The sequence below is a fragment of the Rhododendron vialii genome, chromosome 12a (genome assembly GCF_030253575.1).
Source record: "Rhododendron vialii isolate Sample 1 chromosome 12a, ASM3025357v1".
Taxonomy (NCBI): Eukaryota; Viridiplantae; Streptophyta; class Magnoliopsida; order Ericales; family Ericaceae; genus Rhododendron; species Rhododendron vialii.
This window is the reverse complement of record NC_080568.1, coordinates 3,133,118-3,160,698: the sequence shown is the minus strand read 5'-3', so window position 1 is coordinate 3,160,698 and position 27,581 is coordinate 3,133,118. Positions and strand designations below refer to the sequence as shown.

The following is a 27,581-nucleotide window of genomic DNA, read 5'->3' as shown; positions in this document are numbered from 1 at the left end:
GATGGGTCTGTTCTAACATTAATTTAGAGCTTTTGATTGTTGGCAAAAAATTTAGAAAATAATTCATGTAGGCTCGAAGCTAAAAATGGACAAACAAATGGGAATCGAGGGAGTGCAACGAACTATGGGAAGGGACAAGACTGGTTGCTTAAACAAACACCATTTCTTCTACAGTGGATTTCCTTGAAAATGGCTCCTTCCACATTTTCTACTGTACAGCGTTCATCAACATTATGGAAACCAGGAAATTGACAAGAGGAGATGGGTTTTCCAATACATCCTTTGGCGCTTCAACTGTTACAAATCAAATAAAACCAAACACTGCATGCATAATAGGTTCGAACACACTAACCTGAGAGTATCTCAGTGCTTGTCACTGTCCAAAGCCAATTGAAAATCAAAATTGGGAAGCTCTGGAATTTTGAGAGGGATTGAAGGGCATTCAATCTGCTGTTGCTTCGCACAGGACACTTCATCCGCAATCTGGGGATTTTCCATAGGGCCTTTTATCATCCCTGTCAACAAACTACCAATGCATTTGAATGGTTGACTCAGTCCATTTTTCACTTTGAAAACAAGAGTGAACTCGGATACTTGCCACGCCACAGTAAGGGCAATCATGACTGAGAGAAGGCAGTGGGTTATACAGTTCTGTTTCTGAATCTTCTTAAGCTCTCTGATTATCTCTTCACTTCCACTGTCATCGCAACCACTAGCCTCCGCGTCCATGGCAATCTCACTCTTTCCCTTCTTTGGATCAACTGGTGATTCAGGTTGCTGAAGTTTGCCCTCCCCATTTAATGTCTCCAACTGTTCCTATGCATTACCATCAAAGACATCCTCTTCAGACATAATGCAAGACCACTTCAACTCTATTGTTAAGAGATCGAAGAATTAGGGATACAAGTCAAGAAAGAAACAATTCTGAAACTTCTGACGGGTGCAAGCAACAAAAACCATGAAATTAGAAAGAGGTAACAACAAACATAGGCTGAACGACGACAGAGGCAATTACGGTGTCTATAATAAATGATACTGGTCATAATGCTCATGGTTGTTTGTTACAGTATATCAACATGTACGAAGAGCTGTGTATTGTAAGTGATCTGCACCTGCCTGGAGTGACTCCCCATAGGTGCAAGTGAAGTGAAGGATGGACGTTGAGGATAGAACATGTTCAGATTCCCGTCATTTGAAGTCTCCGACGAAGGAGACAAGGGTGAGTGATAATCGTTTCATAAGCCAAGGAGGTTACTTTGGTTGTGGATTTGAGATCAAGGGGTGGATTGGCAGTGGCCATGATTGATCAGGCTATGGTATTGCACAAAAGATAAAGAGGGATAAACAAGGGAAGGAGTTTTGCTTTGATTGTTTCAATTCACCCTACAAAGGAATACAAGGCCTTACATTCGGTACCAACAAAAAGCAGCTCTAAGATGCAAAAGATAGCTTCTGAATAGAAATTCTATTGCAAGGTGCACACATGCAGAGTCTCGCAAATATCAAGTTTTAGTATCTGAATCCAAATCCAATCAGCAGTAGGCATAAACATAAATTCAAAAGAGCAAATACGTTGATCGAATAGAAGGGTGAATTTCGTAGGACATAAAGAGCCGCCAACCCAGGAAACCAACAAATTGTCACAATATTCGAAAACAACGTGATCAACATCTCTTCGACTCATAACCTTTTTCCACCACCTCTCTGGTAGCATTTAAATCTCCAAGGGAAAATGACGGCCAAGGACATGTTTTGATAATTAATACCCGCCAAGGGCATTTTCAGCATTAACAATTGTTCTTAGCATGTCCTTGGAGGGTATTAATTATCAAAACACGTCCTGGACCGTCATTTTCCCAATCTCCTCCAAAGACATTTCCCCAACAAAGCTTGGCTAACTAATTTAAGTTTTCTTACTCAGAAACCTCCCTTTCTAATAGGAGTGCACATGAATTCTGTATTCTTTGTCTATTATCGTCGCCCAAGTGTAAATCTCCTCCCCCATACGCCCATAATCAAACATTGATTCATGACATCCAAGTAAACAACGAGTTTTCATTTTCAAGAAACAAGAGACAACAAGTGAGATTTTCGAGCCTTACCACTTACTTTCCTAATTCTCTAACCAAGTTAATTGCAGCTTCCCTTCCCTAGTGGCCCTTCTATCTTAAGGGGCTTACCAGTGCGGGGGTTTGGGAAGGTTTGATGTACACAGTCTTACCTTGCAAGCAGAGGGGAACGAGAACAAACCTGTGACCACCACAATGGGGCAGCTTTACTGCTGCGCCAGGTCTGCACTATCCATTGGCTAAAAAACTAAAAGGAAAAAAAAAACATTTTGTACCATTGTGGCGCTTATTGCTGCGCCATCTGCCCTATCCAATGGAAACTAGAAAGACTAGAAAGAAAAAAAAAAACCATTCTATTATCCCCACACACACACACACACAAACATATACTAACTCCCTCCCAAAAGATTAATTGGCTAGAAGCCTACAAGACTAGAAAGAAAAAAAATCCATTCTGTGCCATTGTGGCGCTTTACTGTTGCGCCAGTTCCGCTCTATCTATCGGCTAAAGAACTAAAGAGAAAAAAAAAAAAAAACCGTTTTGTTATCCACACACACATAAACAGATACTACCTCCCTCCCAAAAACATTATCCGGTCCCCAAAAAACAGAACTTAAAAATCATACATTTTTTACGACAAAAATTCGAACTTTTTATTGCTATTTGTACGAAGAGATACGAAATGAGTTCTTTTAACTTATCAAAAAATAATTCGACTTTTTAATGACAAAAATACACTTTTTTTAAGTTCTCTTTTGGCCGAGTATATGATCCATTAAAAGGAAACACCTGAAAACATCATCAATCACAGCAGTAATAACTACTTCAAGAACTCGAACTCTAGAACAAAAAGTTGCATCATATAAAGATCTACTATTACTTACCTGAGAGAGCAATCCAGAGAGCACGAGGTGACGCTCATCACCGCCGAAATGGCTCTCGTCCGATGATGAAGTCACTTCTTCCGCTCTTCGTTCCTCCATTAATTGCCGTACCAATTCCATCTTCTCCTTCGATTGCTTCTCCATCTATCTAGAGAGAGAGTGAGTGCGATCCAATCGGTGGATCATTCGAGAGAGAGAGAGAGCGCGCGAGAGAGAGAGACCGTACGATCCAAGTCAAAAAACACTGAACCGCCAAGATTAACCATTTTTTATACGACACGTTGCGTCTAACAACCTTCATTGAATCATCATCACCGGCAACAAAGTTAGGTAAAAATGGGCCTCTACTTTACATATTGCACCCTCGTGGATCTAGACCTTGGTAACAGGTCGTGTCGAGTTGTGTTCGTATTGTGTCAACTGGGTTCGTGTCACAAATCATCCAATCCGAATTCGACCCATTTAGAATTCGTGTTTCTTGAGTCGTGTCATTTTCGTGTTTCGTGTCAAAAATGCTCAACACTAATCCGTTAACTTCGTATCCGGTTCGTATCGTGTTATCGTGTCTGTTTCCTAACTCTATATAGAATTACAGATATACCATATTATATATATTTATATATATATATATGTATATATATATATATATATATTTGTGTTAATGGGTGACACAGATTAGTAACAGTGTTGGTCGTGTCAATTTTGTGTCTCACGTGTTCAACCCGAACCCGACTCATTTAAAATTCGTGTTCCTCGAGTCGTATCATTTTCGTGTTTCGTGTAAAAAATGCTCAACACTAACCCGTTAACTTCGTATCCAGTTCGTGTCGTGTTATCGTGTCTGTTGCCTAACTCTATATAGAATTACAGACATACCATATATTATATACCGGGGCGGTTCCGGGGACACTTAAAAAAACCCTTCAAATTTTAATCTCATAGTTCCTGATCAAATTTTTATGATCTGAGCCGCTCAATGTGTTCAGAACGTGATTTTAAGGGTACTTGCAAAAAACTGGCAAAAAAACTAGCCGGGAAGGGCTTGATTTGAACAGTTTTTTATTGAACCGTTCAATAAAGTTCAATAAAAAAACTATTCGGATAAAGCCCTTCCCAATCATTTTTTTTGCTGATTTCTCGCGAACACCCTTAAAATCACGTTCTGATCACATTGAGCGGCTTGGATCATTAAAATTCGATCGGAAACTTGGGGGGTTTTTTTTAAGAATTTTTTTAAGTGTCCCCGGAATAGCCCCGATTTTATATACTCCTTCCGTCCCTAAATATTTGGCACTTTTGGGAGTTTTAATTTTTAAGGAAGAAATATTATTGTATTGTACAAAAACTAAGTGTCCTATCTTACCCTTCTATTGTACTTTGAAAAGTACTTGAAAATTTGAATTTGAAATTTTGTGCCCAAAAGAAAAGGGTAACATGGAAAGCTTATCATATTTTGCTTTTGACTTTTCAAAATAGACAAATTATATAGGACAATAAAAAGCATGAAAGTGCCAAACATTTAGGGACAGATGGAGTATATATATATATATATATGTGTGTGTGTGTGTGTGTGTGTTAATGGGTGACACAGATTAGTAACCGTGTTGGTTGTATCAATTTCGTGTCTCGCATGTTCAATCCGAACCCTACCCATTTAAAATTCGTGTTCTCGAGTCGTGTCATTTTCATGTTTCGTGTCAGAAATGTTCAACCCTAATCCGCTAACTTCGTATCCGATTCGTGTTGTGTTATTTTATTTCGTGTCCGTTACCCAATTTTACCTATATCACGTGACTTACACTTTGAACACTTGCTACACTTATAGAGTTTGTTTGAAAGCTAGGGAAAAGAAGAGAAATTTTTTTTTTTTTCTCTCTTTCATTGTATGGTTTGGAAAGAAACAACGAAGAAAATGCTAAAAAAAAAAAGTGTTCATTTTGTAGATAACGAAAAACCCAATCTCGGTCGAGGTAGGGTTCGGAATAATAACTTGCCTGTCCCGGATGTACTTACGTATGAAATTGCATTTTATCCTTATATTCTGTTTTTCCTAAAAAAAAATATTTTCTTCGTCCATTTTTAAGTGTCTTACTTCGTAATTTCAACTTATTAAAAAGATATTATCATTATACCTTTCACATCAACTTTTACCTCTATTTTCTCATTCTTACCCCCTATGAAAATATCATCATTACATTTTCTCATTCACTTTTCAAAATGAAATCTACTTTTAGGGGCAAAATGAAAAATTTACCAAATTTTTACTCACTAACTTTATAAAATGGACATTTATTAAAAGACAGCCAAAAAAAAATATTAAACTCTAAAAAAGAAATGGAGGGAATAATATTTTACCGATATACTAATAAGCCAATTATATACAAATGCTCCCTCCCATTTTGCTTTAAAGTTAAAACAAATTGTCCTCCTTTTTACGGGACGGAGCGAAACAAGTAAACATGCCCTCCGAATGGGCAGCCCATGAATTACCCGATTGGGGTTTGGGCCGGGTTCCAGGTCGTGTGGTACTCCTGTGGTCAGGGTCGAGGTATAGCAAAATTCCCTCTGTCCTTCCTTGCCTTGTCTTACTGTCATTCCTAGTTCTGAACGCAGTTATGTCCGAAATTGTGATCCTAGTTCTGAACGCTGTTAGTCTTAGGGAAGTGGATCCTTTCCGGTCCAAGTTTTGAACTACTTGAATTAGAGCAGACAGTCGTAATCTTGACCGTCCAATGCTGTAATCAATGGTTTTGATTTACTCAGAAACTTTTAGCATGAAGAATGGAATTCTTCTCACAAAAAGTTTATGAGCAAGTCTGAACCATTAATTTTTCCAATGTACGGCCCAGATTAAGACTGTTTCCTCCGGTCCAAAACTTGGACTTTGGAGGGTCCGAACGCAGTCTTAGCAATCGTTTGTACTCAAGTGCAATTTACTCTATAAACGTGCCTCCGTGTCCGCAAGCGTGCCAAGTCAGACTGTCCCCACCCTCACCAGTCACCACCACCGTGACTCCAAAAATGCAGCGATGCATTTTCCCGAACCTTCTCCACAAACCGCCAACGATACTCCCCGCACAAGGGCCCTTCCCCCGCGGTGGCGCGCTGCCGTCAATTCAGCAGGCGAGAACCTCCTCCTCCTCGCTCTCTGCCGCCCAAAACTCACCGTCCGAGGCGCAACTAACGGCGGTGCACTCGGTTCCCCCAATCGATTTCCTCAAACGGCTGCCCGCTCCGGAGCTAGGTCTTCTCTCTCTCCTCTTCGCCCTCTCCGTGTCGATCACAGCAATAATCTCCGTTGCTCTGATCTCGATTCCGACTGTGGTCGCGTTGAGGAGGTCGGCGGTTGCGGTGGAGAAGTTGATGCGGGTGGCGTCGGAGGAAGTGCCTGGGACTCTGTATTCTCTCAGGCTTTCTGGCATGGAAATTGGGGATTTGACGAGGGAGCTTAGGAAGCTGAGGAATTGGGTTTCTGGAAACCGGGATGTGAAGAACAGTAGGGGGACATAAAGGGCGATTTGTAGTTCCGAATAATCCTCAGTTGTTCTTTCTTTCTTTAATTAAAGGAGCTTAAAACTTGAGCCCGACTTGTTTATTAAACGAAGCTTAAAATTAGAACTTGAACTCGAGTCCGACTTGTTTATTAGCGTGCCGAACCGAGCTGAGGCCATAAACTCGATTTGTAATTTGGAAGCATCGCCTCGTCTACTTATTACTTTATTAGGAATCCTCATTTGTTCTTTCTTCCTTTTCTATCCAGAAAATAGATTGAAGGAAAAGCTCTTGTTTATATAAATGTTACATACGTTTTGGTACATGTTACACATGCTTTAGTGTTAGTATGTGTGTGTGTGTATTTAGTGTTAATGTGTGTGTGTGTGTGTATTGTGAGAGAGAGAGAGAGAGAGAGAGAGAGAGAGAGAGAGAGAGAGAGAGAGAGAGAGAGGCATTGTGGTTGTAGCGCTATCAAACCAATCACAACCATTTACAAGAATTACAAAGATCATCTACATGTGCAAATAGGAAAACATGAATCAAAGCCATTTACAGACTGATACTAGAGTGAGTGATGAAAAAATTAACTCGATAAACTGCAACCATACTTGGGCTTATAATCGCAGATTCGCAATCAAACAACTAAACAGTAAATGCGGACCGGAACCAGGAAACCTTCAACCAGCCCGTATTTGGAATAGCCTACTAGAAAAGTTAAAAAGAGGATTGGAGGTAGCATATAACCTCTAGATGTACTGGTATGCATCTTCATTTTCCATATAGGTAATATCACTCTGGGAAGTTGATGTTACTTCACTTTCCGGGCCTTCATATTCAGCCTGTAAGTTAAATAGGAAGGATCAGTAAAGCATATCGCTACTTGACACAAGGAATCCTTCATTGCGTGTGATCGATATGGAAACTCCAGATGGAAAACAGAACTACTAACGTGACCGATCCAAGAAAATCAACGAGACATTGTCAACTCCGTGATTGTAGGATTAGGACCGCTTTCCTTCATTAACTTCAGACTACCTTTTAGAGTCAAGCAAGGGATGAATTTCGGGACAGAAACTAAGGGGAGGGGGTCCCTAAGCCATACAGCACAAACTATTCCTATCAATATGAGAACCAGATTATGATAATTGTCAGCTCCCTGACAAACAGAATCCAGCACGGGAGGAAACACGCAACGCAACCGAGTCCATTTTTTGCCGCTTTGATTGGTAATATAAACTGCATTAAAGAAGGCGCAGGGTGCCACCATCAAGGGAAAAAGAGAGAAATTGAATCCATGCTCCCCACACACACCTCTATGACCAACATGTAGAACTCACATTTGTTACATCAGAAACATCAGATCATAAAGGTCATAAACACAAGTTAGTGCAGTGCAAAAATTGATATGAGAATAATCACCTTAGCTTGCTGGTATCTTTCAAGCACGCGACTGTATTGCTGACGCGCATCTGGGGAGTCAACCATGGACAACACTCTCGAGAAAGCCTTATCAATAGCTACTTCCACTTTTTGTTTCCGAAACACCTTGATAATGTCTTCATCTTCACTTTCATCAATAGACTCACTTTCATGCCGATATCCCCGCAGTCCAACTCCTTTTCGGCGCCATCTTAGCACAACCTTTTCTAGGATACCAACAGCCCAACAGATTACCTTATATTGCTTCCTGACCTGATGACCTCTAACATGAGCCTGTCGACAGAATTAGTTTGTCATGAGTACGCTCAAAATAACAAAAGCAAACTGCAATCCCACAAAGAACACAAGATTTAAGCATTCAAGCCCATATCTACATGCAAAGATCAATGAAGTAATCTCACCAGTCACCACAAAAGAAGACAATATACAAAGCCAGCAATGCCCTAAAAATCTAGTAAAATGACCCACATGCCCCAAACAATGCCTTGTATACCGAACCAGGTCAAAAGTTACCCAATATGGAACAACGAAGCACTATCATGTCGTGTCGCCCAAGGTTATAGATACAATTCAAGTAGAATAAGATTAGTGCTTTTGAACCTCTTCATAAAGTAAATGGGAGCCTCTTCGTAATTGCAAAACAGTAAGCATGTATCATGCACTTCAAATGTATTTACCTTGATGTTGGTATGATTATGGAAGAAGAAAAGAGACTAAAGATTCTACATTTTCGACGAGGGTATTCAATTGACTGCTGAAGGAGGTGGAGAAGCAGGTACTAAAACCTAACAACTACAGCTTTATCCTTAGAGTACACAGGTTTAAATGACTAAACAAGCAAACTCTTGAGATTCATGAACTTCACAAAAGACAAGTAGGGAAGATATAACTACAGATTTACCTTGAGAGTTCAGTGGTTAATATTACAAAAATAGAAAATACGATCCTGAGATTCAGGGATTACGGCAGTGAAGAATACGGTACCTGTATCTTCACTACTTTCTTGCGAAATGCCAGAAAATCCTTGCGACCTTTCCAACCTCGAAACTTTTTCTGAATAGATAAAGCAGCAGTATTGTAATCACGTGCATTGCGGAAAGCCAACTTTGATGCAACTGAAAGCCCCTGAATATCATTCGAAAGGATATTATAATCATCCACACTAGCATCAGAAGCAACTTCTTTCGCTTGCCTTCTCCTAAAAGAATGTGCACGAAATGCAGCTTGTATACGTGCTGCAGCCTGACCTGCATTCCTTACAGCAGCTAAAGTGACCTTAAGAGAATTGTGATCCTCATTTGTAGTGAAACTCCTCTGTAACTGAGAGATACTGTTTAGAGCAATTTCTGCTTCCACGTCAGCAGAGCCGTTGGAGATCTCTTTTTCTTCCATTTTGAGGGATGAAAGATGGCTAGTTAGCTCCACCTCAGAAAGATAACCTGCGAGGCCCTTGTGTCCACTTTTGGCAGCAATGGATGCTGGTGTTTTACCCGTTGGATCTAATGAACTGGGATCTGTCACTGCCCCAGCTGCTGCACCAGATGCTATGAGTGCAGCAACCATTTTCTCCCTGTTGAAAAGCATTTGAACAGGCACTGCTTCAGAATGAGTTTAAAACTTCAACAAGTGCATATTGCATAACCTCTAAAGATGGATACTGCTAAAGACCAGTAGATAACATCGATATAAACATTCATCTAAGACATGAGCTATTCATAAACACTAGTCAATGCTTTTCTCATAACCTTTCAAGATGGATACTACAAATGACCAGTAGATAATATGAACATAAACATTCACCCAAGACACAATCTATCCCTAGGACACTAGTGACCTCTTTTTTGGCAAGTAAAAACTTGTAAAATGGAACACATGCAGAGACAATCCAGAAGTTATTTGAATACTATAAACAGTGCTTCAGGAAAGAAACAATGAATAAGAAACAAACTGGTTCCACCTATCAGAGCGCTAGGAGGTAGGTTAAGTTTTGGCGAGTAGCAACAGTAGGAGAGTCATTGTACTCTTCGAAGCTCCCTCAATGCATTTCTTTTCCCATTGTAATAATTTCATTTTTTAATCATTTATGATTATTGAAATTTTCTTCGCCGTTCAAAAAAAAAAAAGAGAAGCTAATAATTGGAGATTATTATAAAATCCTTGCAAAGATGAAGAGATTAATACTGACATTACATTATGTTCCACCTACACTGCAATATGACTAAATGAAATGATACTTCTTATAGTATTACAGTATTACTCACTATAAAAGATAGAAGTAGTTCAAATAGAAAACTACTGCCTTAAAGACACCTCAAGGCTCAAACCCATCTACAACCCTTTTCAACTATTTGAGATACATTGCATTTGTATATGTATGCAAAGTAGATCAATTATGACACAAGTCCATAAATATTTGCTCAATCGCCGAAATGCCTTTTCTTCATAAGACACTGTTAAAAACTCAATTATGTAGCGCACCTATAGAAAGGAGATCTGAGGAAGAGTTTAGTGAAATAAAAAATTGGAGAACTAGACAAGGTAAACTCTAACATTATCTTCAGTGGCACAACACAACACAGATAACGCCTTTGTCAAGGTGTAGTGTCAGAAATGTACATCACCCATTCAAGGCCTATTCTGAACTTGTCCAAATGGGGTGCTAGCAGAGGTATACCAGACTTAGACCTACATTGACTATGTTACCAAAAATGACACCTTCGACAGAAAAACACTTTTACCATCATAACAAGCAACAGCTTGACATGCAGCTTGTAGGTGGTTGCGGGTGTTCGAAGTTTACCCTGCGGGATTGGGGCTCTTCAATGGCAAAACACTTGCAACAGCCCAAAGTGTTTATTAAGTTCTGGTGGTTCTGTAGTTATACCTTACAAAAGATTTTTAAGAACGATGAACGATCTTCTCTTATAAAGTGCAACAAAGCATACTGTTAGATTTCTTGGAGGGTTCCAACCTAAAACCAATTGGCAATAGGTGGAGTAGCCTCTAGAATTTATTAACCAAGCTTGGGTGGCTTAGATGAGCGATGTGGAACAAGTCTAACACTCCCCCTCACGTGCAGCCCAGATGCACGTGGAGGTGACAGACCAGGAGTTGACTGACTGACTCGGGCGACAGAGATGACAGAGACTTTCCCACGAGAGGTGAGGCCACCCAAGATCTAGCTCTGATACCATGTTAGATTTCTTGGAGGGCTCCAACCTAAAACCAATTGGCAATAGGTGGAGTCGCCTCTAGAATTTATTAACCAAGCTTGGGTGGCTTAGATGAGCGATGTGGGACAAGTATAACACATACATCGTCCCCCTGGTTCTACGGGCAGGGAGCGGTCAATTACCTTCCAAAATGTGCAGCCCAATGAAGGGCAGTCCATCCATTGATATCACGAAAATTTGTGCTGACTCCAGAGTTGATAACCAAATTTAAGGCCCACTCAAAGCCTAATCCAGCAATCATGTGTATTACCCCTTGCTCTTTCTTAGACAAGGAACAACCCGACTCATCACATTCTCCCTGCAATCTTGAAGAAAGCCATTGTTGTAACTTGTCTTTTAAAAGTTCTTGCATAAGCCAATCCGTCGTACTGGATGTAGTCCAACTGCCCAGTAAAAGAGCCTCAATAACATGGCCCCATGAATCTTCTCCGGCTCTCAATTTGCCCCATGGATCAATTCCTGATTCAGTATCGCCTCCCTTCTGCATTGAAGTATCAGATAAAAGCATTTGCACAAACCTAACAAGTAACAGTAATTCTTCTGGACTCTTAGTCATTTCCTTCTGGGATGAACCACAGTGAGCACAGCTACTGGGCTGAACAAGGTACTCAAACTCTCTGACTTCACTGCAGGACTCCCTATTACCAGAGGTAATACAAAGAGTGACCTTTCCAGGAAGGTGTGGAGGAGCCAAGCAACTAATGACACCTTGTTGAATCATATGCACAGGAACTTCAATGTCCCCAAACATACAAGTCCATGCACCTTCCGATGGATCACAAAGAAAAGATCCAACAATGAAAACCTGCAGCAAGCAACTTTGACTCAGTAATCGGATTACTCCTGAAAACATTAGCAGCTTCATAAGAAGTAAGTTTAATTAGACATAAAAGTTGCATGACAGCAGTCACTACATTATATAACCAAAACGCTTGTGCTGGTGCTACGATCAGCTTTGTGCTTCAGTGGTGCCCTTTAACCAGAACTTTTTACATCGAATGTGAACCAGGATTTCTTTGGATTATGAAGTTCAGAGTAGTTGGTTTATTCAACATGTAGTCATGTAGTTTCCAAACCGTGATCAGTTGAAAAATGGATAAAGATCAAAAGAAGTGTACAGGGTAAGAGGAAACCTTCAGTTGGATGGTCAATTGTTTCAGCACCTTTACTTCATCAAGAGAGCTCATTACATAAATCTTTCGAATATCTTGTTTATAAGGATTTGAAAATAAAAGATTTTTGCGGAAGGATTTCATCCGAACATGTTGTAACCCCCGAAACTTTTTTGAGGATCCCTACGGAGATTTAAGAATCCTCATCTCTATTCATCCAAATAAAAATATTGTATACATGAGGTGCTTCAGATTCTTGTTAAAAGGTAATGATTGTAGTTCAGAAGATTTTAGATGGCTCCCTTGTTACCAAAATAAACGTATACACTTTGCCTCCTGATGCTTTTCTGGATGCTCTTAGCCCTTAGGATGTGCTTCATTCAAGTACTTGGTCCTGATCTTTGTTTAAATGCTCCCAATGTTCCAATGCTTTGCAAATTTTGAAAAAAAGCATTTTAAAATTTGGAACTTCAGTGATTCTGTTTTCATTCGGGGACAATATTAACATCTCAATTCCTCTTGGAACAGCAGGAATAGAAATACAACACGAGAAAACAAGCAACAGGTAACCAAGGTGTTAGAAGGATCTCTACACTTCTAGGAAGAAAGGAGAAAAGGACCGAAACAAAAAAAAAAAACGAAAGAAAGAAACAAAACATGAGAAATGAAAGAGGATGTATTCAGCAGTATGCTATACAACGCACTTTACAGTGCATCATCAAGGAAGCCATAGCAAAATATTTCAAAAAAGCACTTAAAATAAGTAATAGCAGCAGATCAGCAATACGTTTGATCGATTAGTACTTCATACTCCTCACTTAAGAAGCTCATAACTAATAAGAGGAGAGCAAAGCGTCAATGGCGCACAAAGCGCATGCGGAACGGGCACGAAGAAAAAAAAAAAAGGACGGAGGAGAAGCAACCAAGCTCATTCCCTTTGCACCTTGGCTCCCCATTAAAACCACTAAACTGGTCGAGTGAGCCCTAGTTCATCCATCTCGTGTGCTAGGTTTGCTGCAGCTTGCTCTTTTGGAGCTTTTTGCCTATCTTTGGTACAACGCCTGGCAAACATTCCTACCCCACCCACCCTGTCGAGTATCGAATTGGCCAGCAATATAAAGCAGAGAAAGGACCACATAACCCTCGACATATGCCCAAAAATTCAGTGAAACAAAACCAACAAACTACCAACAACCACAAAGCTAACATTCAATCATTCCTGCCCATTTGCAAGTCATTGCTGGGGAAATGCCATGTCACCAACACATCCAAGAAACCACCACATGAGAAAGGTCTTTGTAATATAGAATTCCATGACACATACCTTTGTTGCCTCAGAAGCATAACCCCATTCTGGGGATATTTCTCGAATGGTGAACTTCTGTTCTTGTGCAATGGTTAAGCTTGAATCAGCCTCAAGATGCATACCATTCTGACCTTGGTCAAAGAATGTTGTAAAGTACTCGGAGTAACTATAACTAACATTATTAACAGGAGAATACGCAGGAAAATTGAAAATTTCAATTTCTTGAGACAACAATTTGGAAGCTGGTAATGTCAAGGGGTTCTCAGAGCTTGATAGATATTTGTAGGATGTTGAAGGTTGCAGATTTGTGTTGCTATCAGGAGTTCGGGAATCATCACACTTAGAAAGTTTATATCCATCAAAATTTATCCACTGATATCTTTCTTGCTCTCCTAGGCGATCATGCCTTGAGTGTGGTATTCCCTGTTGAAAGAATGAACACATCATTGAAGAAAACAAACAGTATCTTCACAACAAACTAATGACTCCGACAAAATGGAAAGGGGTTGCTTATTATAGATATAGCATCTGCAAACATTGATATGTGATAAACGTTGATTTCATTTTGCAATCAGGAACAAGGCATACTTTAATGGTGACTACTGTGACCAATGTAATCTGTGTAGTGTGTATATGGTGTTGTATTTTGTTTAGAGTGGTGTGCTATAGCTGTTAGTGGTAACTACTGTGACATTGGACAAGAACCATGTACCATGCCCAATGTAATCTGTGTGACTGTGTAGTGTGTATATGGTGTTGTATTTTGTTTAGAGTCATGCGCTATAGAGCTGTTAGAGTAGGTAGTTGAACTCTTGTAATTGTTTGGTTGTTTGCTTGTCTTGTTTTTCTGTTGTGTTTTTTCCTGTTCTACAAACTTGTTGTAAAGCCAGGACTTATTCCTGGGCTACTGTTTTCTGGTTTGAGCTTGAATAAAAGAGTTGTACTCATAAAAAAGAAAAGAAAAAAGAATAGACAAGAATACAAGTACACTTTAAAAGGATACAATAAAAGTGATAAAATCAAAAAGAAGATTGAACATATCTTTCTCACATTTTCATCTGAGATGGGAAAAAGCCTCTCTCGGGACTCAGCACCAGGTGAACTCGTATTGACATCCAGCATCTCGTTCCAAGATAAAAAGTCTTTACGTTCAACCATAACTTCTTGTGCCAATGGATGGCGATTTTCTTCTCTGTTGCCACCTGAAAAAAAAAAATTAGCAAAGGAATGGAATGTAATATCCACTATCTTCCACGCTGCTTCTTTATAGTACTATATTTGAGAATCAAACAAAAAGGGGGCAAACAGATACATCAAACAGAATGAAAACTAGAAAAGCAAATCTGCAAGATGCTTACAACAATTAAAGAAATAAGTGAACACGTTGTGAGTCTTCGTGAAAGATACATTTCTTCGGTGCAAATTATCACAACATACATATGCCCTAAGCCATAACCCTTGAATTTAGTAATTGTTGCCAGAATTCAAACACGGACAAGACAAAGCATGAAAGCATTCAAACACAATGGCCGCCTATGTAGAATCCAAAATATTACGCTGATGATCCCAAAAAAGACCTGAAAGTTATACATAAAAGCATAATAAAGTATATCATGACTCCAAAAACACATGGTGGCATCAGAGCGTACAAATTACAAAATCAGAAAGGGTACCATTGCATATCAGCATTACAAAGTCCATAGAAAGAGTCGAAAAGAGCAGTGAATAAGTGAAGGAAATTTCTATCATCTTATCTGTTAAGGCAATATAGCAGAAACAATCAGTCCAAAAATCCACTTAAGAAAAGATTAATGAGTTGGGGCCTCTAAATAATTCATTAGTGAGTACGGTATTTATTCCAACTTATTTCTCAGTCTTGTCTACATCATCATATAGGATACATTTTAAGTGGTGCTTGGCCGGGAAAGAATTGTCACTTTGGTACCCGGCCAAGATGCTGGCACACATTTTCACATTACTTAAGTTCTGGTAGGATTTAAAGATAATGAAAATAGAGATAATATATCTTTCCAAAGATAATATACAAGAGGAGTACTCTTCAGATCATAACAAGTGTGAGAGAAAAACAAAACAAAGACTTCTTTTTTAAAATGTACCGACCACCAAATGACAAACCTGAGTGCTGACGCCACATAAGAGTGCCTAATTCATCTAATGAGGCCGTAGATCTGCATTCATCACTTATGATGGCTTCTGAATCATTTGAATTCTCATTCTCGTTGCAGAATGGACCAATTTCTTCAACAACATCATCAGTTAGACTTAATTGCATCTCAAGTCGTCGCAATGCTTGAGTAACCTCAAGCTCAGATGTAACAACCACCTCCCCCTTTCTTTCTATCATGCCTAGATGATCCATCCCTTTAGTCTTGACAACTGCATCAGAGCTAACTTCTATGGATCCCGGACTTTGATACGGTTCATTTAGTTCACTGATCTGGGTAAGAGAGCCAAGATGTTGAGCAGTATAGGAGCTGGGACTCTGACTGAGCGTAGAAGGGGATTCTGGTGATAGTGAAGTGGATCCGGAACTTTGCCTACCCTGCAACTCATGAATACAACTGGAAATGTCAATGCTGAAGCTCAAGTTTGCACCAATAGCTCCGACTATATGACTCTGAATTAATGCATCCAGAGAGGAATAAAAGTTGCTTCGTGCAATTCACAGTTCATCCACTGGGCTTCTTTGCCCCCGTTATATTGATGGTCAAGTAGCAGTTATGAAAAATCTTTTACATCCACAGTATCTAAGGTCTCCCGTGACGAGTGGCAATTCGACACCCAGGAAGTTTCAAAGTAAAGACATGGAATACAATCTTCTTAGGCTAAACAAAGCAACTCTGAGACAGAGTAAAGCACCTAAGCCATGGACAATGAGTTGGTAGAAAGAAAAGTTAGCATCTTGCTTGATGACATGCAAGTTGATAAGGTAACAGCAAGATGGTTATGAGGTACAAGCATTTATTTTTGTCCTTAGATCCACCTTATCTCCAATCAGGTTCCAGAACCTTACCTCACTGATGTCTCTGTAATGAACAAGAACAATGTGCTCATATGTCCTGCAAAAATCCCAACAATAACACAAATACAATTTAAAAGGAGAGCAAGAAAATAAAACGACGTGCAAATTGGAGGGGAAAAGAAATGCTAACAAAGCAGAAAAAGGAAAAAAGCATGAGGAATAACTCTGATACATTTGTCAAAAGTAATCCCTGTTAATGAATTGTCCATATCAAAGTTACGCAGCGTAGAAAACCTGCTACTACATCTCTGGGGTAATGTTTCAGCCAATGATGTAAAAGGGAAAAAATATACAGTCAACAAAGAGATGAAAAGTGCACTCACGGATCCAGCATCCAATAGCTACGTCTCTGAAAAAGTGGATTTTCCTCTCCATGTGCATAGTAGCAATTTAAAGCTTCAACATTTCCAACCTAGCCACGCAAAAACTATCAGGTTAATGACTTTGCTCAGGCTGAACATCAACTAAAGAAACCCCACTGCACTTGGCAACAATCCCTAACTGCATTAGCACGCTTCATAGACATGTAAAACTGGTCAATGTTAAAGTAAAAACTTTTCAGACGATACATGGAGCATCTGATGATTTGGGTGATCAGTCCAGCATGTCAATTGTCATCTATAACTTCCGTCATCCACCTTGGGGCTTTTTACCTCTAGCTCCAGAAAATAGAAAGTAATTCCCACCAGGTCTCCTCTAATTAATGAAAAACTGAAACCCTATGAAAGTACCTAAAATCCAAAACCCTGAAAATGCTTAGCCCCTTGGGAACCTATGAAAGTGCCTAAACCCTAGGGTACCCTATAAAAATGCCTAAACCCATAGGGTACCCTATGAAAGTGTCTAAATCGTTAAAACCCTATAATGGGAATGTTAGAATATAGTATTAGCAGTAGTCCCACATTGCTTAGTTTACTTATTTAATATGTGAGTCATCTATATAAATAAGATTGTTATGTGTTAGGGTTATTAACACTCTACACACTTTTCCTTCCTAAACAACATGGTATCGGAGCTAGGATTTCGGAGAATTTGTTCCCCCTTGTTTGTACCATAAGTGCACCATTGTTTGTTGTGATCCAAGTGTTATGGATCCTTTGTTTACCTCTCCACGTGCGAGTCGGGGGTCGCACGTGCGGGGGAGTGTTGGGATTTGTCCCACATCGGTTAATTATCTCCTCCAAAACTAGTATATGAGCCTGGGTGGCCTCTCCACTCTTAGCCAATTAGTTTTGAATTTGATGCTTTAACATGGTATCAAAGAGGGGTCTTAAACTTAATCCCAAACCACCATAACCCTAGCCTAAACCCTAGCCGCTATACATAATCCCTAAAATCACAACCCTTATCCTAGCCTCTGTCTTAACCCTAACCCTAATCCCTAACACCCATCGATAGCCGTTAATAACTGTTCACAGATTACTGTTCATCACACACTGTTCATCACTGTTACTATTCACTCATTGACTGCTCGCCTCTTTATTTCTTGTTGAGTTGGTGTATGATACTGTCTCGATTGGCCTATTGATGTTTTGAATGTTGTTGCTGATTCTGCTTTTGGTTGCCGAAGGTATATTCGTATTGGTATTGTTGGTAGTTGTTTGATGCTTATTTTTAGTTGGTGGTTTGTAGTTGGTTGTTAGATTAGCGGGTTGATTTGTGGTTGGTCGATAGTTGGTGGAATATTGGTGGTTGATTCGTTGGTTTGCCTCTCATTGCACAGTGACATGTTTGCAATGAAATCTAATTCTAATTCTGCTTTCGCTGTCTCTGGTGGGTTTGGTTCTTTATTCAGCCATGGTCATGGTCGCAGCCGTGATTCTGGGTATTGTGGTCGGGTTTTTGGCCATGCTTTTGGTGAGCATGGTAACATAAATTATTTTGTCATCTATTTCGTTGACATTGGTAGTTGGTTGATGTTACTTAGTTGGTTCCTATTGGTCGTTGAAGTTAGTTGTTATTGGTCGTTGAGGTTGGTAGTTGAAATTGGTTTTGTTGGTCGTTGAAGTTGTTCAGTTGGTTGTTGTTGGTGGTTGCAATTGTCCCGTTCATTGCTGTTGAAAGTTGTTCCGTCGGTCGTTGAAGTTGTTCCGTTGGTTGCTGTTGATCGTTGAAGTTGTTCCGTTGGTTGCTATTGGTCGTTGAAATCGTTCGTTGGTCGTTGTTCCGTTGGTCATCGAAGTTGTTCTGTTGGTTGCTATTGGTCATTGTTTTAGCAAGTTGGTTGTTTTAGTGATCGCTATTACTAGTTGAGGTAATTGTTTCGTTAGTTGCTATGTAACAAGCTGGAGAGTCTCCAACTTGCAGGGGAGTGTTAGAATATAGTATTAGTAGTAGTCCCACATTGCTTAGTTTACTTATTTAATATGTGAGTCGTCTACATAAATAAGATTGTTATGTGTTAGGGTTATTAACACCCTACACACTTTTCCTCCCTAAACAACAAGTGCACCCTAAAACCCCTATGAAAGTGCCTAAACCAAAACCCTAAGGCTCTATGAAAGCGCCTAAACCTTAACCCTAAAACCCTAGGGTGACACTTCCATTAATGGTAAATGTATTTTTGTAAAAGTTGACCTAGTGGTAATTAAGTATTCCATCTCTCCTTAATGGGAATTAAGTTTCACTTTTCTATACTTAGAGATAAAAATCTCTCCACCTTGATAGAAATTTCTTACCCGATGTAGTTAAAACAATTTGCTTCCCAGTATAAACGCATCAGCCTTTTGATGCTTAACAACATAAACCTTTCTGAGTTTCCCTATATGTAACAACCAACCAATGACAAACCCAAACTAATTCACATGATACTATTATACAGTTCAGTTTACTACAATGGATAAGGATGTACAAGGGAGGGGATATGAATCACGTTTGCTCTTGATAATCCCATGACAGCAAGTTAGTATAGCTTTCTTACTCTAACATGACTACATGAGAACAACTATCTCTACAAACAATGCCTCCAACACAATAGAAGTCCAGGAACATAGAAGGGATGGCTTCATTGTCCTTTTTATTATCGCTCAAATCCTCCTTTCAGTGAAATGGCGACAAAGCTAAGTATCAAACTATGAAGTGGTTAGGGAACATCAAGTGTCTTGTGGGCATATTAAAAAACAAAGAAGAGTAATAAAAAGGCCAATCCACCATATGTAAGACATTGACAATCTATAAACACAGTGACTCAAATTATGAGAAAAAAATTTGATGCATGTCTGACTTGACGTGCCAAAAATAACAACTCTACCCACCCAACTCATGAGTCCATGGCATGTCTAGTGCAGGTAGTTTGCATTATATGCAGTCTTATATAAGAAGAACAATTGGTCAATTGTACCACAAACACATAATCAGATGGTGACATCTATAAAAATTCTAGTTTTGTACTCCTTTGTTCTATTTTTATTGCTTAATACCTCCAATCCGCAGACCCTTAAGAAATGGAAACCAAGGATGATATATAAAGGAAACAAATGTAACACATTATTGTGCTTCTTCGTTCTTTTGATCTAAGCAACCTTTTCATAACCGAATACCAATCGTGATGTGAAATTTCAAAACAAGAGTAATATGATATTTAGAAACTCGTTATCTTTCCATCTATGTGTTCCTTCGATTCATTGAGAAAGAGAAAAGTATAACGAAATCACATTTTTGGATTCTAATGCCATTTTGAATGTCTTAAATGTCATTTAATCCATTTCCAGAATTCAAATAAAGGCATCAGAGTATCAGATAGTACGTCTACGAAAGCAAAATTCATCTTCTTAAAGTTACCAATATATTGGAGGAAGACAATGTAATGGTAGATAATAGATGACACCATATACTATCGAAGTGTTATTGAACCATTGGTCCATTTACTTCAGCTCGTAGAAGGACCGCATACATTCATAGCGTAAGCAAAACTTGCATCTAACTTCAGAAGAAATCTTGAAAGGACTTCCGATGACGCCCTCGGGTGCCAGTCAGGGATCACATATAAACACAAATCACTAGAACATTATACAGCACGTAGAGAAGACTGAAAGGTTGAAACACAAAAGACAAATATAACTTCACATAATTTAAATAATTATATCAGGATTCCAGATGCATGTGCTGTAATATCTAGCATCTTCACGATTGTATGACTATATTAACACTTTCAGAACAAACCTTGAGACGCTCATGTGCTTCACCAACAGTTCTCCCATCTTTCTTTTTACGCCAACTATGACCATCTTTACGGAAAAATCGAAGTACCCTCTTGTTAAACAGAAGAAGAGATCCACCTGCCCAAGAATCCAATCAATGAAATGGAAATCATCAACCGCAACATGCAGCAGGCCTGACATGTAAATATGCTGTGATTAAATGTTACATTAAAGATACAGCCAAAAAGAAGATTACTTGTTGGCTTTCGAGCCGGCTCATGGGTGAGTTGGTCTTCAGTATGATTCTGTAGAATAAAAAGCACTTCTGCAGGCTTTAGCCACCGGGTTTGAGCTTCTTGAACCAGATCATGAAGATTATAACCTGAAATCAGATCGGAAAGCAGCCATAAAAATCATAATTTGAACTTCCTTTTTCTTGGTGTATCAACAGATGATATAAAAGCTTTGCTTTCTAGGGAAAGAACAACACCGAGGTGAGGAACGAGGTTCAAGCTTGCTAAATGCATCAGAAAACAAAGCTCATCTATCATCAATGCCTGTGAAATTTTCTCGCCGTGTTTTTCCAACAATGTGACCCACGCACGATTGACAATAAACTGTAGTAAGCAGCCCAGAGACTATTAGGTACTGCTTGGTTTTCTGGAACAATTTGTCAATGTAGACTAGTCTTCAATTTCTGGCAAACGGACATAGCGTCATTCTCTTTTCCGAAGACCAAAACAGACCCTAGTTCCTGGCGAAGTAAATAACTAGGACAAATCAAACATTCTCCTTCGGTTGTTGAAAACAATTCCAATTGAACGCTAAGCTGGGGTTCCTCAGTGCAGCTAATCCAACCTTGACACACTCCCCTGTGGGCGTTCCCTTAACTCACGGTACTATTTCGCTATCACCCATGAGTATTTAGACTTGCTAGGTGGTTTTTGGTGGAGGGTGCTTTACTTGCAAATCTAGCTTGAACCAAATGCCACACCTTCTCATGTGGTTAGTGCTTCAAAAACCAGTTGATCGATCACTTAACTCTTAATTGGACTTCACTTCCATACATTGGTGGCGCTCTTCCTCTGTTCTGTCCAGTGTTCTAAAAGGCGTCCTAGGCGGCGGGTAGCCGCCATGATTTTCTCCTAGGCGGTTTGTTTAGGCGCTCGGCGGCCGCCTAGGCGGGGTTAGGCGGCTATGCGGGGCTAGGTGGACCTAGGCAGGTGCCTAGGTGGAGCTAGGTGGGCGCCTAGGGTCTGGAATCTCCAAAAAAAAAAAATTAATTAAATTGCAAGGCGGCGCCTAGACGACCTAGGCACTGACTAGCGCCTAGCGCCTTTTAGAGTGGGAGGGCAGCCTCTCTAAAAGATTATTTGTTATCTGGCTAGGGGCAGTAGCTACAGGGTTTGCTATGAATTTTTACTATCATTCGACCGTTGCTAAGGCTTTTGCTTCTGTTTCGGGAAGGAATGGAATTTCCTTTCTCTAGCCTTCCCATAGAATAATTCCATCTGTGCCGTGCTTAGAGTCTTATCTTTTTTTTATAGCCGATCCCAAGCACGTAAAATCCCCGTTAGATCTTTATGATATGAATCGCAATATGAATACGCGAAGGATTTTGGCTTACCAAACCTAAGTTAACAGGAAGCCCTGGACAGAGCTCAATGATAGGATTCATGTAGCCACCCCCAATTGATTTGCACACAAGGCTCGGTTTGGTTTGGTTTGGTTAGCCTTCCCATAGAACGGCCAAACACTCAAGTTACAAGATCATGAGTCCATATGTACTAGACACTATATCACGTTATAGCAAACCAAAAGTTGAAATTAGCATGGTGGTGGGATACACACCATTTCAACCAATAGAAAGGAGAGTACTGTTAACCCAGGGTGAACAAAACTCAACTCAACTCCCTTGAAAACAAGTAAAGCAGAAACAAAATATCAAAACAGTTAAAGCCTAAATTTTGCAATTAACAAATCAAGGTGATTAAGCAAGTAAAGAACAATTTTGAACAATACCAGGTTTCAGTTCTCACCTGATTGAGTCATGCTTGTACGCTCCGAAAATTTGGAATTTCACCAATTATTGCAGAAATCACATCACTTGTCTTCGATTCACTTTTCTAGGAGAGGTATCGAACGCTTTGATTCAGTAATCCGTCCTGAGTGGAACGGCTACGAAGAAATACTCCTACCGGCCCGTTGGTATTCAGGTGATATGCGCGAGTCAAAGCGGAGAATCGTGGGAAACATCTTTCGACTTTCGATATCTTCTGCATAAACCATTAACGGCCTGTTTGGAACTTTCCCAAAGGAAAGGAAAAGGAAATAAAGATTGAGGCTCAAACCAAATGAGGGGGAAAAAAATTTCTTCGTTTATTTTCTTTTTAATACGTTCCAAACAAATCCTAAGAATATGTTTGGAAATAAGGAAAGAGAGAAAATAGGAGAAAGTTTTACTCCTAGGCTCTGTTTGTTTCGGTGTAAAATGTTTTTTCAAAAAATAAATTTTAAATTTTTATTTTATGATATTTGGTTGATACTTAAAAAATATTTTTAAAAATAGAAAAAATAGTGTAGAGAGAGCGAGGGCTTAAACGGTGGAGAAATCTGAGAATATCAAAATTGAACATGGGTCAGGACTGACGATCGAGGAAATTTTAGTAGTGAGAATTACAATAGAAAGCAGCGGGTTCATTTTGAAAAATAACTTACGAAAAATTTAAGGGTAAATCATTTTCATCCAATTAATGAAAAATATTTTACATTTTACGCAACCAAATACCAAAAAGTAGGTAAAATATTTTAGTGAAAAATATTTTACGTCCAACCAAACGGAGCTTTAATTCATCTAGAAGAAAATAGGAGAAACTATTTAGGCATATAATTTGCAGTGGGAGGGAGTATGGCAAGAACTATATTTCAGATTATTAATACGGAATACTAACTAAAACATTCTTAGGCCCTGTTTCGCTAAGGTCTTATTTTTTAAGTACTTATTTTCTGTTTTACAAAACAGGTCATTCTTTAACAATTCTATTTAATTTAAAAAATAAATATTTATTTGAGTAACCGGAATGGACCTGTGGGGAAATGAAAAAATATTCATTAGCCAAAAAAAGAGCTTCACATTAGTTATTATCGAGCTATTAAATTGTGAGGGTGATAGCTAGAAAGATGTTACTGTAGACCACCAAACAACTACTCCATTTTCTCTGGGACCATACTAGTACTGGAAAGTAACACCTATATCTTAGACTTTTATCCATTCTTGCAAAGAAATATGTGTACGCTTATAGCTTGTAACAAATTTTCCTGCAAGAATCTGACGATCGAACACCTTCTAGGTTTGCTTTTTCTCCATGAAAAAAAAAAAAATTTGGATGCCAAGCAACCGCATGGAAAAAAAGGGAATGGGGTATGCTGCATGTCGAGCTTCTCGATCCCTGCAAAAACAGGTGCAGAATTGCCGATCCAGTTGTTCATCTCGATAATCAACGGCTTGAATATTAACCAAGCAATAAATGGTTCGGATTTATATGCGCTCAAATTCAATCCGATATGTCCGTACCGAGATGAACGACCGCTCAGCACCACTTTGTAGAGAGATACTCGGCAGCATCCCCCGTGTCCACAATGGAAAAAAGTAAAGGATATAAAGTAAATCAGGTATTTCGATAACAAATGGGAAATACGGAGTATTATATTACAGAAGTACGAATAAAAGGTCAAAAAGAGGAGAAAGGAATCTCTTAGATCAAAGTGGTCCGTGAATATTTGAGTATTGTATTTCCATATATCTCAACGAAAACGTGAAAAATATGGTGGACACTAGTCTTCCTTGTCCGGTTTGAGTTAACCCCTCTTCTCTCTCTCTCTCTCTCTCTCTCTCTCTCTCTCTCTCTTTGAGTTAACCCCTTCTCTCTCTCTCTCTCTCTCTCTCTCTCTCTCTCTCAGCACGGAAAAATATGATGGACGCTAGATACATCTCATGATGTATGAATGCGTAACCAAATTTTCTTGTTCGATTTGAGTTAACCACTCTCTCTCTCTCTTAGGAAATAAATTTCCTCTCCACTTCCACTTCTCTATACATTTCTGAAAAATGGAAAATTAACGGGGAAAAACTATATTTCCACACAAGTGTATAAACAGTTACTGTACAATATAGTATTCCATCTGTCGCTATTTAATTGTCCATTACGGGTTTTGCGTGCATTTTGAAAGGCTTATATCTCTCGACGTATATTATGTTTTATGTTTTTCAAATCATTGTCTTATATAAAAAATTGAGATTTATCAAACAAAATTCATATTGCATACTTTAACAAATATATGTTGAGAGATATAAGCCGTTGAAAATGCACGTAAAACCGTAGTGGACAATTAAATAGGGACGGAGGGAGTAATTGACAAGAAAATAAGAAGATTTTGAATGCAGAACTCAAGTATTTAGAATAGAACACGACGTCTCTTCAACTGAAATTGTAGATGAGAACAAAAACCGACTTATCCTTTAAATAACCAAGTTGCTGCTACTCGATCTCTAATCTTTTTTCTTTTCTTTTTTTTTCTAGCGACAAAAATAGAATTTATTAATCTTTGAAGAGAGTACAAAGATTAAAAGAATAAGAAGCAAGCGGCATCACAACGATAAAGAAGCATCCCAACAACGTTGGCACCGGCAACCTATCGACAATCATATGCCACTCCAAACCCAAGGCAAGAACGTTCGCAAGATGTCAAAAAAAAAAAAAAAAGCCTCTCATAAAGACCGGTCCAAATGAGAGGGCGAGACAGTTTCCAACCAAAACTGCAATAACATTCCACATGACAACAGGGCCCCATGAGAAATATAACACAGCCACAAAGATATTTATGTTACACCAATACCAAAGGAAAATTTTTCAGTGCCGGCTGGGCGGGTACCATGTGGTGCCTGCTCGAAGCATCCGAGCCGTTCATTGCTTTTTTGGACAGCTTGAATTTGGAGATAGCAAAAAGTGAGAGAAAGTGTCAGGGTGAGAGGAGAGAAAGAGTTTCAACCTGAGCAGTTCAAATGTATACTGGACAGCCCAAATGTGCTGAGCAGGTATCACGTGGAATATACCACCCGGCACCGAAAAATTTCTCCACAAGTTGACAGATGTGATCACTGAATGAGACCATGAAGAGATCATTTAAAGCTTCCACATTACTTCAACCTGATGAAAAGCTTGAAGAAGATTGTACAAGGTTGGCACTCCAATCTTGATCATTACTAGATCTCCTCGTTTGGTGTTTTTCATTTCTCATTATTTCCATTTGGCATTTTTAGAAGAGGAAATTTCCAGCAAGTTTCTCATAAGATCAGCACATGCATGCCAAAACCATCCGCAGAAGGTTCCCAGGCCAGTCACATGATTAATTCAGTACACTGATCAATATGTTTCCGACTTAATTCTTAGAGCCAAATTAATTCCCGAAGTCTGATATATCAATGTTAGTTTTGCCTCGATACAGTGTCAAAATATCATTAACAACACATAGGGCTCTGTAAACGAGCCGAGCTTTAGAATGTTCAGGTTCGTTCATCAAGATTTTTTTTTGGAAGAGCGATAGGACTGTAAACAAAGTTTACGAGTTGCTCAGTAAAGAAGTTTTTCTCTACCCAAAGTCATAAAGCAAATTACTAAGAGAGAAATGGAAAAAGAATTGGCTCAAGCTGTTTTTTAGGACTTCCCTGGAGGGCATTGGGGGAAAAAATTGACTTGAGCCAAATAATATTATTCCACAACTATATATCTTACAGACAAATTTCGCAAACGGTTATAAATTAATTTTCTAAAAGAATCTAATAAAGCTACTATAATAATTTTTTACACTCTCTTCTCTCATACTTTAATTTCACTTTCTTTTTGTCGTTCGCATGTGAAATCTATTACCACTTACAAGTTCGCATGGAAAAATAATAATTATAAGCTCACATGCAAAAGGAGGGGGGAAAATTGCAGTACTCATTCTATCCCAAAATAAAGAAACTCTATCCCAAAATGGAGAAACTCTTGGGTTCAAATAGGCTATGGTTAACGTGGTATTCGATGCACACATTCGGATCGTCCAAAAATGCAACCAATGATCAGGATTAAAATACACTTTCTTTTTTTTTTAATTTGTTTAGTACCTCTTAATCCGGACCTTCAGTTGCATTGTTGGACAGTCCAGGTGTGCGCGTCGGTTTCCATGATAAGCACCCGATATTACAATATAAGGTACGCTAGGTCTTTAGTTTAGTCTAATTTCATTGCTAATTTGGTTATGTTTAACTGCTTTTGCTCGTAGAGTTTGCTATTTCTGTTTTGTAGGAAATCATCCAAATAAGGGAGTTTTAAAGTCCGAAGCCTAGGCAGGAATGGCTTGATGGTGACCCGACGGCTCGCCAAGGCAAGGCAAAGCTCAGCGGCTGGAGTTAAGGCATTCGGCATCGATGGGAGAAATTACCTTACATCGATGCCAAACCAATTAGTGAAATACTGGCCTAAGCTGCTCGACATCGATGGAAGAAAATAGTTTACATCGATGTCGAAGCCTTTAGCACAGCAGCCTAAGCCCTTCTCCATCGATGCCGAGGCTGTTAGGAGGGTGATTTCAAAGCATCTCCTAAAGAATATTAGGGCGCGTACGAAGTAGGATAGATTTGTTTTGACATCATTGTAGATCTAGATCTAGATTTTTTTTTTTTCTTGAATGTTCTTCATTTTCAGTCTTGAATCTTTATTTTCTGTTTTCATTAATTAGTTTTTTGGTATTGTCTTCTTTATTAAAGTTGTAGTGAATCTTCCGATCTATCTTTCAATCCAATTTTCTTTTAGTGTTG

General features: G+C 39.1%; 3 protein-coding genes across 3 annotated transcripts; 1 reads left to right on the top strand and 2 right to left on the bottom strand.

Moving 5' to 3' along the window:
• Positions 1–144: 144 nt before the first annotated feature.
• LOC131310140 (uncharacterized) lies at positions 145–3,290 on the bottom strand. The gene is made up of 2 exons (XM_058336980.1): positions 2,955–3,290; positions 145–810 (listed from the first exon to the last, which is right to left on the bottom strand). The coding sequence occupies exons 1-2, from the start codon at positions 3,096–3,098 to the stop codon at positions 364–366; spliced, it is 591 nt and encodes a 196-aa protein (XP_058192963.1). The 5' UTR covers positions 3,099–3,290; the 3' UTR covers positions 145–363.
• A 2,685-nt stretch (positions 3,291–5,975) lies between these two features.
• On the top strand, positions 5,976–6,464 carry LOC131311595 (uncharacterized). Its single transcript, XM_058339090.1, has one exon. The coding sequence runs from the start codon at positions 5,976–5,978 to the stop codon at positions 6,462–6,464; it is 489 nt and encodes a 162-aa protein (XP_058195073.1).
• A 445-nt stretch (positions 6,465–6,909) lies between these two features.
• On the bottom strand, positions 6,910–23,071 carry LOC131310202 (calmodulin-binding transcription activator 4). The gene is made up of 12 exons (XM_058337108.1): positions 22,762–23,071; positions 20,979–21,104; positions 20,745–20,860; positions 16,907–16,995; positions 16,575–16,620; positions 15,677–16,103; positions 14,591–14,742; positions 13,559–13,963; positions 11,245–11,927; positions 8,874–9,459; positions 7,869–8,162; positions 6,910–7,288 (listed from the first exon to the last, which is right to left on the bottom strand). Exons 1-12 carry the CDS (start codon positions 22,772–22,774, stop codon positions 7,196–7,198), a joined length of 3,030 nt encoding a protein of 1,009 aa, XP_058193091.1. The 5' UTR covers positions 22,775–23,071; the 3' UTR covers positions 6,910–7,195.
• Positions 23,072–27,581: the final 4,510 nt, after the last annotated feature.

What these genes read in the sequence shown, in the direction of transcription:
- LOC131310140 (XM_058336980.1), bottom strand. Translation starts at nt 3,098, where the DNA reads ATGGAGAAGCAATCGAAGGAGAAGATGGAATTGGTACGGCAATTAATG. An exon ending in TCTCTGGATTGCTCTCTCAG is followed by an intron (nt 811 to 2,954) that starts GTAAGTAATAGT and finishes GCATAGGAACAG; the next exon opens with TTGGAGACATTAAATGGGGA.
- LOC131311595 (XM_058339090.1), top strand. Translation starts at nt 5,976, where the DNA reads ATGCAGCGATGCATTTTCCCGAACCTTCTCCACAAACCGCCAACGATA.
- LOC131310202 (XM_058337108.1), bottom strand. An exon ending in GCCGGCTCGAAAGCCAACAA is followed by an intron (nt 20,861 to 20,978) that starts GTAATCTTCTTT and finishes ATTCTTGGGCAG; the next exon opens with GTGGATCTCTTCTTCTGTTT. An exon ending in TTCCCATCTCAGATGAAAAT is followed by an intron (nt 13,964 to 14,590) that starts GTGAGAAAGATA and finishes TTCTTTCAACAG; the next exon opens with GGAATACCACACTCAAGGCA.